General features: G+C 42.6%; 1 protein-coding gene across 1 annotated transcript in view; it reads left to right on the forward strand.

Moving 5' to 3' along the window:
* Positions 1-81: 81 nt before the first annotated feature.
* LOC106567973 (LHFPL tetraspan subfamily member 7 protein) overlaps positions 82-13,631 on the forward strand; it is a 220,206-nt gene continuing 206,656 nt past the window's right edge. Inside the window, exon 1 of the mRNA XM_014137902.3 lies at positions 82-963. Coding sequence (XP_013993377.1) covers positions 646-963 — 318 coding nt within the window. The 5' untranslated portion in view covers positions 82-645. The remainder of the gene's footprint in view (positions 964-13,631) is intronic.

The following is a 13,631-nucleotide window of genomic DNA, read 5'->3' on the forward strand; positions in this document are numbered from 1 at the left end:
ACTCATCAAATTGATATCCTAAGCAACATGAGGACACAAGGGAAGGTTTACAACATTTCTCATGATGGGGATACGCCCACCTGAGTATTCACAGCGCACAATAACGCGCGCGTCAATGTGGAGACTTTTGTTGTGAAGCCCACTGGTTACCACGCTTAACCAAAATCACGGCTTCTCCTGCTGAGCAAAAAGCGCGGCGACTCAAATACCGGACCTATAAAGAGAACTGCAACACTAACCATATGTTTAATTTTTAATCTCGTGCGTAAAATTCGATAGAGTATTTGATAGTTCCAGGTGGCGACCATCCTACGGACTGACAGTTACGTATGTGTCTCGGGTGCGTGTTACAAACATCTTTTGTGTCCTGCGGTGACTCATTTCTATATTCTCAAGTATAGTAGCGGATAGCCTATTTAAAGTAGACATTACTTATTGTTGAGGTGGCAGCTTGTTTACCTAGACGTGCTCATGTTTGACTATTTTATGAAATCAGGAGCCGATGTTTAGGTCACGGGAATATCCCTTTAAATAATCATCTTTACGGATAACAAATTAACTATTTATCTTGCTTCAGGAGGCTGTTGGTGTAATATTTGTTGGGGGAGAGCTTCAGCTGATCTTTTCTGGGTGTGTGAGCTCCAAATGCATTCGTTGCTGGATCGGAAGAAGAAAGAAGCCGGGGTTGGGATCGAGCTGTCTCCGAGCTACTCGTTGCCCCAAGCTGCGAGAATGTTCAGCTGTGTGGGCTGCTTTTGGGTCCTTCTGTCCTCCGCTCTGGTCGCTATCTGTAGTTTCAGTTTTATATCCCCTGCGTGGATTGTCAAGGACCATCTGAAAAACAAGGACTCGGTGAGCTTCGGCTTACTTTGGCACTGCTCGGAGTCCCTGGACCACATGTACAGATGCTACACCTTCGGAGGACTCGGAAAATTCGCGGAGATCCCGTCCAGCTCGTGGCAGGTATGGAATTCACTGACCATACATGCAAAAGGCTTCTTGAACAGAGGTGTTACGGTAACAATTTGATTAGGTGTTGCATACAATCGTAACTGTTTATTACATCTAAATGACATCCAAAATCCTCAGTGGTATACATGTTCATGATGTATGTGATGTGCACAATCAATGATACACCTTTGCCTTATAAGGCCATTCATAATTGAGAGAGGACTTGAAGTAGAATCATGATAGCTCCTGCATCACTGTATGGAGTTTTTTCAGGATGCGAATGTATTGAGTGACATTAGTGTTGTGGATGATGGACATGGCAGCATGCACAATCAATAAGATTAAACTAAAGTCATTAAGTGTTGTTTAAAGCTGATAAAGTCAACCGGTGTTATTGAGTTAGTTATGTCAGGATGAACTCAGGTGAGAACTGTTGACAAAGCTGAAGTTGTGATTTAAAGGGATGCTTAGGGATTTTGGCAATGAGGCCCCTTATCTACTTCCCCAGAGTCAGATGAACTCGTGGATAAATTTTTATGTCTGTGTGCGGTTTGAAGTAAGTTGCTAACTAGCGTTAGTGCAATGACTGCTAGTCTATGCTAGCAAATACCCATAGACTTCCAGTCATTGTGCTAATGCTAGTTAGTATTGGCTCGCAAAACTACCGCTTAACTTCCTTCATATTGGACACTTGTGGTATCCTCGAGTTCATCTGACTATGGGATGATAAAATGCCTCATTGCCAAAATCCTGAAGTAACCCATTAACCTTCCACAGCAACAAGCTTTCTGGTGGATGGATGGAGAGGGGTCTTGTGCCATCAGTGTTTACCCAGACCCAGAGGGGTTCATGTGGGCATGTGTTTGGCATCATATCTGGGTTTCTATTATGCCATTATTAGGTACTATTTTACTAAACAGAGGTAGTTCAGTACACTCAGGGAGGGGGAGCTACGTTAGTGATGAACCATAATAGTGGCAATAAGGACCTTGACATTTCTTATGTTACTTATCACTATTATGAGGTAAGTTGTTTGTTGGAGCTAAGGGGGACTGGGCAAGGGTTAGCATGGCTGTTGAGTGAGAATACATTATTGTAGGGATTATTGTGCTCTCACATCACACATTCTTCCACCTACAGTCAGTGTTTTTTTTTTTCTTTATCTCGTAGGATAAATGGTCACAGAACTACTGCCATGCGTAGACCCAGACACTGCAGGCTTCATTACTGGATACAATTCCCTATTCAGAATATGAATGCTTTGATTGGTCAAAGCATTGTTATTTATTTTATTTTGTACCTTTTATTTAACTAGTCAAGTCAGTTAAGATTAAGAACAAATTCTTATTTACAATGACGGCCAAACCCTAACCGAGACAATGCTGGGCCAATTGTGCGCCGCCCTATGAGACTCCTAATCACAGCCGGTTATGATACAGCCTGGATTCGAACCAGGGTCTGTAGTGACGCCTCTAGGACTGAGATGCAGTGCCTTAGACAGCTGCGCCACTCGGGAGCTCCTACTGTCATTAATGGGGCACAAACTGTGAGGGAGATGGAGGCCCTCGCTCCTCTTGTTATGCCAATTTTAATTTATTAACAGATATGCACTTTTGAAAACGCTTCAACAAGCATTTACCTTCAGTCTGTAAACACCAAAAATCTGTCAGAAAAAGCATTATGATTCAACATTTTAAAGTCCATTCAATGCAGAACAAGGGCATGTACTAAGAAAAGACTGGGGTACAGCTATGGAACCTTGTGTCAAATGGAATCAACAAGAGATTTCACTGATGCTGGCTAAGTCCCCGCCAAAATGAATTAGTGATTCTGTAAGTTATCTCATTTGCAACTCTGGGACTGGGGCAGCCAGAAGCATGCGTCCCCCCCAGGAGTCCAGTTGCATCGCTCCAGCATTCCTTTAAAGCAATCCATTGCTTCAATCGCTTCTCTAGATTAGGGAGAGCAGGCCAGTTGGACCCCCTACAATGCTGTAAAAAACCCTAGCTGCAATATCCCACCAGCTACCTCAGGAGTTATGATTATGTATGAGGAGGAGAAATTAACATTTGAAAGGGAAATACTTTTGTATATATAGTGTATGTGGACACCCCTTCAAATTAGTGGATTTGGCTATTTCGGCCACACCTGTTGCTGACAGTTGTATAAAATGGAGCACACAGCCATGCAATCTCCAGAGACAAACATTGGCAGTAGAATGGCCTGTACTGAAGAGCTCAGTGACTTTCAACATGGCACCGTCATAGGATGTCACCTTTCCAACAAGTCAGTTCGTCAAATTTCAGCTCTAGCAGGGCATATACGACAGTCCGCAACGGATGAGGCTGAAATAGCCGAATCCACTAATTTGAAGGGGTGTGCACATACTTGTAGTGTACATACACAGCCCAACACACACTTTTTTGCATTGACTCTATGTACACACATTGGACTGTACTCACACATACTTACACCCCAACACACACATGCGTACTGACGCCACACACACTTTCACACTCACCAAATACACCACTGCTACTGTCATATCTATCCTGTTGCCTAACCACTTTACCCCTACTTTATGTACATAGATACCTCAATTACCTCGTAGCACTGCACATCGACTCTTACTGGTACTCCCTGGATAGAGCCAAGTTATTTTTACTCTTTATTGTTATTCATTTTTCACTGTGTATTTATTAAATTATTTGTATTTTTTTTTAAATCTTTAACATTGTTGGAGAAAGACCTGTAATTAAGCATTTCACTGTTTAGTTTACACCTGTTGTTAATGAAGCATGTGACAAATAATATTTTATTTGATCGTTATTTTTAGTAATTTCTGAGGAGTCTTACCTGTTCTGTCTTTCGGCCAGGCAGTAATACCCAGGGAGTTTCTGATTGAGTGAAGTACTTCTTGTACATAGATGCATCTGTGATCAAGATGGCCCATGCATCACAGCATCCCAGCATCACACCCCCATGGCCATTAATAAAGGTGAAATGGCCAGTAACGTTTTGTAAGGCACAAGTTACGGCCCACCACTGCTTCACCCCCGCCAAGCAGACACCCCTCATTGGTGTGCAGATTATTCCGCTGATGCTCTTGTACTCCATAAAATAAAACTCTACCTCTATCTCACACACGTATACATTCACATACTGTACGTATGCATGTACATTTACATTTTAGTCATTTAGCAGACGCTCTTATCCAGAGCGACTTACAGTAGTGAAGGCATACATTTCATACATTTTTTTCCATACTGGTCCCCTGTGGGAATCGAACCCACAACCCTGGTGTTGCAAACACCATGCTCTACCAACTGCGCCACACGGGACTAGTATGTAAGCACATACAGTGCCTTTGGAAAGTATTGAGACCTCTTAGCTTTCTCCATTTTGTTGCGTTACAGCCTTATTCTAAAATGGATTAAATAAATACAAATCCTCAGCAATCTACACACTACCCCACAATGACAAAGCGAAGACAGATTTTTAAACATTTTTGCAAATGTATTACAAATAAAAAACATACCTTATTTACATAAGTATTCAGACACTGCTATGAGACTCCAAATTGAGCTCAGGTGCATCCTGTTTCCATTGATCATCCTTGAGATGTTTCTACAACTTGATTGGAGTCTACCTATGGTAAATTCAATTGATTGCACATGATTTGGAAAGGCACACACTTGTCTATACAAGGTCCCACAGTTGACAGTGTATGTCAGAGCAAACACTAAGCCATGAGGTCGAAGGAATTGTCCATAGAACTATGAGACAGGATTGTGTCGAGGCACAGATCTAGGGAAGGGTACCAAGTGGCCTCCATCATTCTTAAATGGAAGAAGTTTGGAACCACAAAGACTCTTCCTAGAGCTGGCCGCCTGGCCAAGCTGAGCAATCGGGGTAGAAGGGCCTTGGTCAGGGAGGTGACCAAGAACCCGATGGTCACTGACAGAGCTCCAGAGTTTCTCTTTGGAGATGGGAGAACCTTCCAGAAGGACAACCATCTCTGCAGCACTCCACTAATCAGGCCTTTATGATAGAGTGGCCAGACAGAAGCCACACCTCAGTAAAAGGCACATGACAGCCTGCTTGGAGTTTGCCAAAAGGCACCTAAAGACTCTTAGACCATGAGAAACAAGATTTTCTGGTCTTATGAACCAAGATTCAACTCTTTGGCCTGAATGACAAGCGTCACGTCTGGAGGAAACCTGGCACCATCCCTACGGTGAAGCATGTTGGTGGCAGCATCATCACCTCAGACTGGAGCCAAGGTTCACCTTCCAACAGGACAATGACCCTAAGCCCACAGCCAAGACAACGCAGGAGTGGCTTTGGAATGTCCTTGAGTGGTCCAGCCAGAGCCTGGACTTGAACCCGATTGAACATCTCTGGAGAGACCTGAAAATAGCTGTGCAGCAATGCTTCCCATCCAACCTGACAGCTTGAGAGGATCTGCAGAGCAGAATGGGAGAAACTCCCCAAATACAGCTGTGCCAAGCTTGTAGCGACATACCCAAGAAGACTTGAGTCTGTATTCGCTGCCAAAGGCGCTTCAACAAAGTACTGAGTAAAGGGTCTGGATTCTTACATAAATGTGATATTGCTGTTGCAAAAATGTGTAAAAAACAGTTTTTGCTTTGTCATTATGGGGTATTGTGTGTAAATTGATGAGAGGGAAAAAACAACTTAATCAATTTTAGAATAAGGCTGTAACATAGCAAAATGTGGAAAAAGTCAAGGGGTCTGAATACTTTCCGAAGGCATTGTACCTTGTGCAAGTACACACAAACTGCCCCCCCCCCCTCCCCCAAACACAGACACACACACTACCACCCACAATCACAACCTGTTTCCCTCTGACAAAAAAAGGACTACAGTAAGGCCCCCCTATCTCAGAAAGCCATGGGGTCTGTGGAGTCCAGCAATGAGGGTGGGTGTGTGTGTGTGTGTGTGTGTGTGTGTGTGTGTGTGTGTGTGTGTGTGTGTGTGTGTGTGTGTGTGTGTGTGTGTGTGTGTGTGTGTGTGTGTGTGTGTGTGTGTGTGTGTGTGTGTGTGTGTGTGTGTGTGTGTGTGTGGGGCGCGTGCGCTAAGAGCTCCATCATAGCTCAGTAGAGGGGACTGAACGACAAAGGAGAAGGAGGTCTGCGGCTCTACAACTCCCTCTGCCTGGTCTAGATGTGCTCTTGTTAGCATGGTGAATTTCTGTTCTTCCTCCATGTTTGAAAGCCCTGGTTCATCTGCTCTACCATCCAAGCCTTGGCACTGAGGAGCCATCCCAGAGATGGGTTAGGCTGCAGCCCTGACTGGCAGGCCTGATAGTGTCTGCTAATGTGGCAGCTCTGCTGCTAGGGAGGAATGACTTTAAATACGGGTTAAAAACACATTTGCAGATGTAAGAACTGATCTCTTAGAATAGAACACAGACTTGATACAATGAAATTATACAATAATTATACACTACCACAGTGATGTGAGTAGTCAATATAATACAGTTAATTAACAGAATTGTTTGCTATGGTTTTACCGTACGCAAAGTAACAGAAGGGATCGTCTGAATCAATCCTCTAATTCTCTCAGGTTATTTCTCTTTATCATAAGACTGACTGGGTTCTGTTTTTGTTATCATCCCTCAGAGCTGCCTGAGCCCTGCCTGCGTGTCCTCGGGCTGCAGCCAGTGGTTGCCAGATTAGTACGTACAGTCAGTCCAGGTGTTAGCAGTTGCCAGGTTGGAGGAGGTGTTATCCAGAGACTTGTACTGTGACCTGCTGCTAGGTGAAGGAGGAGGAGGTGGTGGTGCTCGCCTCGCCTGCCAGAAGAATTGAGAGTTAACAGCTTAGTGAGCTTCCAGCAGCTGAGGGCTGGTATTGTCTGGGTTCAACACACACAGCTGTAAACACTGGCACGGCTGGATTAACCTGGCCATGTAGCACGCTGGATAACAGCTCTGTCTTGACATATCCAAGTGCTGTGTGAATGGTGTGGGTGTGTGTTTGTGTACATCTACAAAGATTGTCATGGTTGCGATGTAGATGAGTCATGACCAGCCTCCAGAATCATTGATTGGAAAATGTAGAAGTCCTTCCTCATCTTTTGTTTGTCTCTTCAGAAAATGGGTCGGTTGACAAGCTTGAGAGTCTCGGGGTTTGGAGGAACCGGTTGTCTAGCAATCAAATCAATGCAGAACATAATCCTTTCCTCAGACTCCCATACATCGCTGCCAAAACAATGAGTCACACATTGTCCTTTCAGACACCTTCTTTTAAATACTTAATCTGAGTCTGTAAAAAACACTTCCTTCCTAATAACAGTATATAAACCCCCCAAAGCTTCAAAATTCAATTGACATTCAGACTTCATAGTAACAGAACTGTCTCTCAGTGGAAGTGGTGTGCTCTTCAAATAGAACTGACTGAACTTTTAGATGGTGGTAGCCAGTCCAGGCAATTGGCATTTATTTCTTCTCTGCACCTACAGTACCAGTCAAAAGTTTGTGTGCAAAGCTGTCATCAAGGCAAAGGGTGGCTACTTTGAAGAATCTCAGATATATTTTGATTTGTTTAACACTTTTTTTGGTTGCTACATGATTCCATATGTGTTGTTTCATAGTTTTGATGTCTTCACTATTATTCTACAACGTAGAAAATAGTAAAAATAAAGATAAACCCTGGAATGAGTAGGTGTGTCAAATTTTGACTGGTACTGTATATTGGAGGAGGAGGCAATGATGTGCTCCACTTGAACCTGTTAAGGGCCCTCTGCCCGCCCAACAAAACGGGGAGCCCGGCTGCTGCTGGGTAATAAATTGATGGAGGAGGTGTGTGTGTGTGTGTGTGTGTTGGTCTCTACTCTGTATCTCCCCGTTTTGAGAAAGAAATAATGAGATGAGAGGAGATTAGAAACGTGGTGGCTGGCGGCTTGCAGGTTGGGCCAAGCCAAGGTCCCAGAAGGGCCCACATATTACAATGACACGCGAGTCAAAGGATTCCATGTCATCCCCCCAAGATATACACCAGTTACGTCCATGCACTTTCACAACGAAGAGTTGCAGTCTCTGCAAATCGAAGGCAGTCACTGTGTCTGTCCCTCTCTGGTGCAGGTTTTCCTCTCTGTAGATGTACTGTCAGCGCTCACAGATATATCTGTTTAGTGTCTCCACCTCTCTTCCACCCTTTCAGTAGGAGTAGGCCTCAGATTCATGGCTAATGGGATAGCTTGCTCTGCGCTATGCTGAAACCTATTCATCCAGGCATGTGTATTTCTACTATAGATTATGTTATGTGGCCTAATGTAAGTGTCTCATATCTCTGTGGCCCATGGGGACAGGGCTGCCTTGGTGTGGAGCAACGGTGAGAGACAAAAGCAGACTGCCCCGTCACAAAAAACGGCAGAGATTTATCTGGGTGGATTCTCCTGACCTGATTATATTTCTGTCTTTCACAGTGAAGACCGGAAAAATGTCCTGACTTCTCAGAATTTTAGTTGGTTTACTATTCTTATAAGGACTTTTGGTACTCACAAGTATAGTAAAACGTGTACACACACACACACACACACAGACACACACACACACACACACACACTAAAGCATAACTGTGATCAGAAGCGACATAGTGATGTGATTGATAGTGGCTGTCGATGTCAACGCTTATATAGTAATTAGGGCTCCAGGGAATGCTAGTCGGGAGCAGAGACAGGACCCAGGGGCTAGAGAGAGGAGGAGGGTAACATGGATGAGTGGGGGAAATTAATTTGGAAGGGAGGGATGGAGGGGAAGAGAGGGAGAAAGTGAATTTGGATGAGCGAGAAAGAGAGGAAAGAAGGAAGTGAGTTTGATGAGAGGGAGGTGGAGAAAGACAGGGAGTATTTGGTATGTTATTAGGATCCCCATTAGCTGTTGTGATAGCAGCAACTACTCTTCCTGGGGTCCACACACAACATGAAACCGAAACATGATACCGAACATGAATAGACAAAAACAGCTCAAGGTTAGAACTACATACATTTTAAATGTCACACATAGCCTACATATCAGTGCATACAGAATTCTAGGTCAAATAGGGGAAAGGCTTTGTGCTGTGAGGTGTTGCTTTATCGTTTTTTTTCCTTTTAAGTTGTTTTATTTATAAACACAAAACGAACAGAAACAACAAAAGTAACACAGCCACCACGCCCAATAAACATCACAATATTCCCACACCTGTCCATCAGCGCACAAAAACACACATTAGCCTCCCCTTTCAATACACATGTACAACCAGCTCGATTCAGTCTTATGTAGCAAAATCTGAAATTGTGTTTTTTACATTGGATAAAAGTAGAGACTCGGAGCTAGAAAATGGTATATCATACACTACAGTTGAGGAACAATGGGAAAGTAATTCTGCTTTGAAAGTTGATAAACTTGAAACCCCCCTTTTGAGAAAATGGCCCTTGAATGTTTTGGTACACCTACTGGAGAGCTCTTCTTTGTCTACACTCATTCAGCATCGTTCACACCCTCTTAAACCTTAGCCCCACCCATCTCTTTACAATAAGGAAAAACTCTGGGAAATAAATACATCTAGCTAAGTGGATGGGTCACTATTGTCTAGACATGTACACATGTTCATGAAATTCAATTGATGGCTAACTTGATGGATCATGTAATCATTCTCTTGCAAAGTGGAGTCTTTTGTTTAGACATGTAGCTAGCTATCTAACTAAACAATGAACCATAATCCCAACCCATAGCTACAGTAAAAAAAGCCTTGGCCCCAACCATCTCTTTAAGGATTCACATGTGAGGCCATGTGCTAAACAGTGAGTATGGTAGTGTACTAAACAGCCAAATATTTCAAGACTAAAGGCTGGTTTATACTACGTCTATTGACATGTCTGTAGGCAGTTGTCGCAGTGACATCATGAACATTACATTTTTGTCCGTCATCTAACTTGTTGTTGTCATTATGAAAAAGTATAAACACAAAAACTACAGGCTGCGTGACGTCAGCAGCCTGGTGGTCCAAAATAGCATAACTGGTGTATTTTAACACCAATAAACTCATCCGTTTTAAAAATACATTTGGTTAAGGGGGGTGCTAGTGAGCAAGCCATGGAGTAGGTCATGTTTTTCTGAGCTCCTGCTGAAATTGCTTTTATTTAGTACTTTCTTTGTGCTTTGACCCAAAAAGAACTAGGAAACACAACCTTTCAATGACTTGCTTTACTTTGTTCAAATTTTGTTTTAATCCGTAAATGGCACATAACCTGCAAAAGTTTAAGTTCACCGGAGTCACTGACAAAAGGGAAAATACTAGGCCAAAGAAGAGGAGCTTGAGTTTTTTAACAAGTGGGAGCAGCGGCTCCTCCCTTCGGCTCGGCGATAAAATGAACACCAAGGATTTGAAGGCCAAGATTCTTGCTGCCCTCAGAGCGGACATTTCATCTATACTCAATTCGAAACTCGAGGCGCTTAGTGAGGACTTCAATTTTATTAACCTCTTACATCTAGATGTTCCGCTAGCGGAACACCGCTCCAATATCCAATGATAGGGCGTGGCGCGAATTACAAACTCCTCAAAAATCCCAAAACTTCAATTTTTCAAACATATGACTATTTTACACCATTTTAAAGACAAGACTCTCCTTTATCTAACCACATTGTCCAATTTCAAAAAGGCTTTACAACAAAAGCAAAACATTAGATTATGTCAGGAGAGTACCCAGCCAGAAATAATCACACACCCATTTTTCAAGCTAGCATATAATGTCACAAAAAACAAAACCACAGCTAAATGCAGCACTAACCTTTGATCTTCATCAGATGACACTCCTAGGACATTATGTTATACAATACATGCATGTTTTGTTCAATCAAGTTCATATTTATATCAAAAAACAGATTTTTACATTAGCATGTGACGTTCAGAACTAGCATACCCACCGAAAACTTCCGGTGAATTTACTAAATTACTCACGATAAACGTTCACAAAAAACATAATTATTTTAAGAATTATAGATACAGAACTCCTTTATGCAATCGCTATGTCAGATTTTAAAATGGCTTTTCGGTGAAAGCACATTTTGCAATATTCTGAGTAGATAGCCCGGCCATCATGGCTAGCTATTTTGACACCCACCAAGTTTGGCACTCACCAAACTCAGATTTACTATAAGAAAAATTGGATTACCTTTGCTGTTCTTCGTCAGAATGCACTCCCAGGACTTCTACTTTACACCCAATGTTGTTTTGGTTCCAAATAATCCATAGTTATATCCAAATAGCGGCGTTTTGTTCTTGCGTTCAAGACACTATCCGAAGGGTGATGCGCGTATCGTGACAAAAAAATTCAAAATATTCCATTACCGTACTTCGAAGCATGTCAAACGCTGTTTAAAATCAATTTTTAATGCGATTTTTCTCGTAAAATAGCGATAATATTCCGACCGGGAGACGTTGTTTTCGTTCAAACACTGAAAATGTAAAATGGACTCTTCACGTGCACGCGCGCACCCGTGTCATTGTTCTGAGATCGACCACTATCCAAATGCGCTACTGTTTTCCGCCCAGGGAAAGGAGCTTGAGTCATCATTCAACGTTCTGGCGCCTTCTGAGAGCCTATAGGAGCCTTAGAAAATGTCACGTTACAGCAGAGATCCTCTGTTTACGATAAAGAGGCTATAGAAGGCCAAGAAATGGTCAGAGAGGCACTTCCTGTATAGAATCTTCTCAGGTTTTGGCCTGCCATATGAGTTCTGTTATACTCACAGACACCATTCAAACAGTTTTAGAAACTTTAGGGTATTTTCTATCCAAATCAAACAATTATATGCATAATCCAGTTTCTGGGCAGGAGTAATAACCAGATTAAATCGGGTACGTTTTTTATTCCGGCCGTGAAAATACTGCCCCCTATCCTAAACAGGTTAAGTCATAGTTACAAGCAGTCAAGAATGAACTCGCAAAGCATACAGCAATGGTTCATACTGAACTGGATACAGTAAAGAAAACCGTCTCCAACATGGAAAAAGGCTTGTCAACATAATCAGACGACATGACTATGCTACAAAACGAGGTTAAGGAGCTCAAAACTGATGTGACTAGCCTTAAGGAACAATACATACATTTACAACATCATATGCGAAGATCCAAAATCAGGATCATGGGTGTGGCTGAGGACACAGGCTCAAGTTGTACTTCATCGGTCTCAAAGTTATTGAAGGAAGCCCTCAAAATGGATAAAGACATCCTTTTAGACCGCTCACATTGGGGCTCTCAAATAAGAAAGCCTGGTGGAAAACTTCATCATTGTGGCTAAACTACACTACTATCAGGATTGTATTGATGTTCTTCGGCATGCCAGAGAATTTGACCCACTTCGATGCAATGGAACGTCCATCTCTATCTTCTCAGACTATGCCCTCAGCGTTGCTCGTGACCGTGCCGCTTTCAATGATGTCAAGAGTCCGTGGACGGACTGACGTTCGGTATGGTGAGACTTTTCCTCTCCGTCTCCATATGGAACAGCACAGAGAAGGAATTCTAAGACCCCCATAAGGTGATGGCCTTCGTAAAGGCGAACATTCTACCGAGGTCGGACGAAGCAAATGGCTGAATGTTCACCTATTTGGCGAATAGCTTAATGGACAAATGTGTCTGCAGACTCAGTCTCTCTTTTGTAGATACTGTATAACATTGCCAGTGGCATCAGTTGAAATTGTTATTATTAGGTAACGTTAGTCGTACCATTGGTTGACGTTGTTTTTATTAGGTAACGTTAGGGCCTTAGTTCTGGTGAGTCAATTCTCCTTTTGTTTTATTTTATTACCATGAAGCTGCTCATTTTAATTTCTCGATGGTAGCCATATTCAGGGAAAATAAGTATTCCTTATTTGTATTGCGCAACTTGTTTTAAATCCTTCACTATTTCAGCACGGCTCTCTACTCGTTAGGTTTAGTGTTCCCCGCTACAAGCACATCGTGTGTATATCTTTGCATGGGGATTAGCAGTTACCTTGTTCTATTAGGTGACAAGGGTGGGTTTTTTTTTTCATACCAGACGTATTCATTTATATTGTATTTTTTTCAATTTCGTGATATCGAATTGGTAGTTACAGTCATGTCCCATCGCTGAAACTTCTGTACGGACTCAGAAGAGGCGAAGCTTGAGGATCATGTGTCATCCGAGTTACAACCCTGCTTCTTGACACACTGCTTGCTTAACCCGGAAGCCAGCCGCACCAATGTGTTGGAGGAAACACTGTACAACTGGCGACCATGTCAGCGTGCATGCGCCCGACCCGCCACAGGAGTCGCTAGGGTGTGATGGGACAAGACTCAGCAGGCCATTTCATTATTGTAGTAGGAAGACTGTACTGTATAAAACACATGTTATCTTAGCTAACATTTATGCACCAAATTGGGATAACAGTTAATTCTTCACAAATGTATTTTCTCGATTACCAAATATGGATACACACCACTTAATACTAGGTGGTGATATGAATTCTGTATTGTCGCCCAATCTGGATCGTAGCTCTTGTATGGGTATCATCTTCATCAAAGACGGTATCTGCAATTCAGCTAATTCAGTATTAGATTTTCTCGCCAGTTCATTAGACCTTCTCACGTATAGACACATTTTTCCTAGACAATAGATTTCTGCCACTTATCACGGAGTGTGATTAC

The sequence above is a fragment of the Salmo salar genome, chromosome 13 (assembly GCF_965601325.2).
Source record: "Salmo salar chromosome 13, fSalSal1, whole genome shotgun sequence".
Classification (NCBI taxonomy): domain Eukaryota; kingdom Metazoa; phylum Chordata; class Actinopteri; order Salmoniformes; family Salmonidae; genus Salmo; species Salmo salar.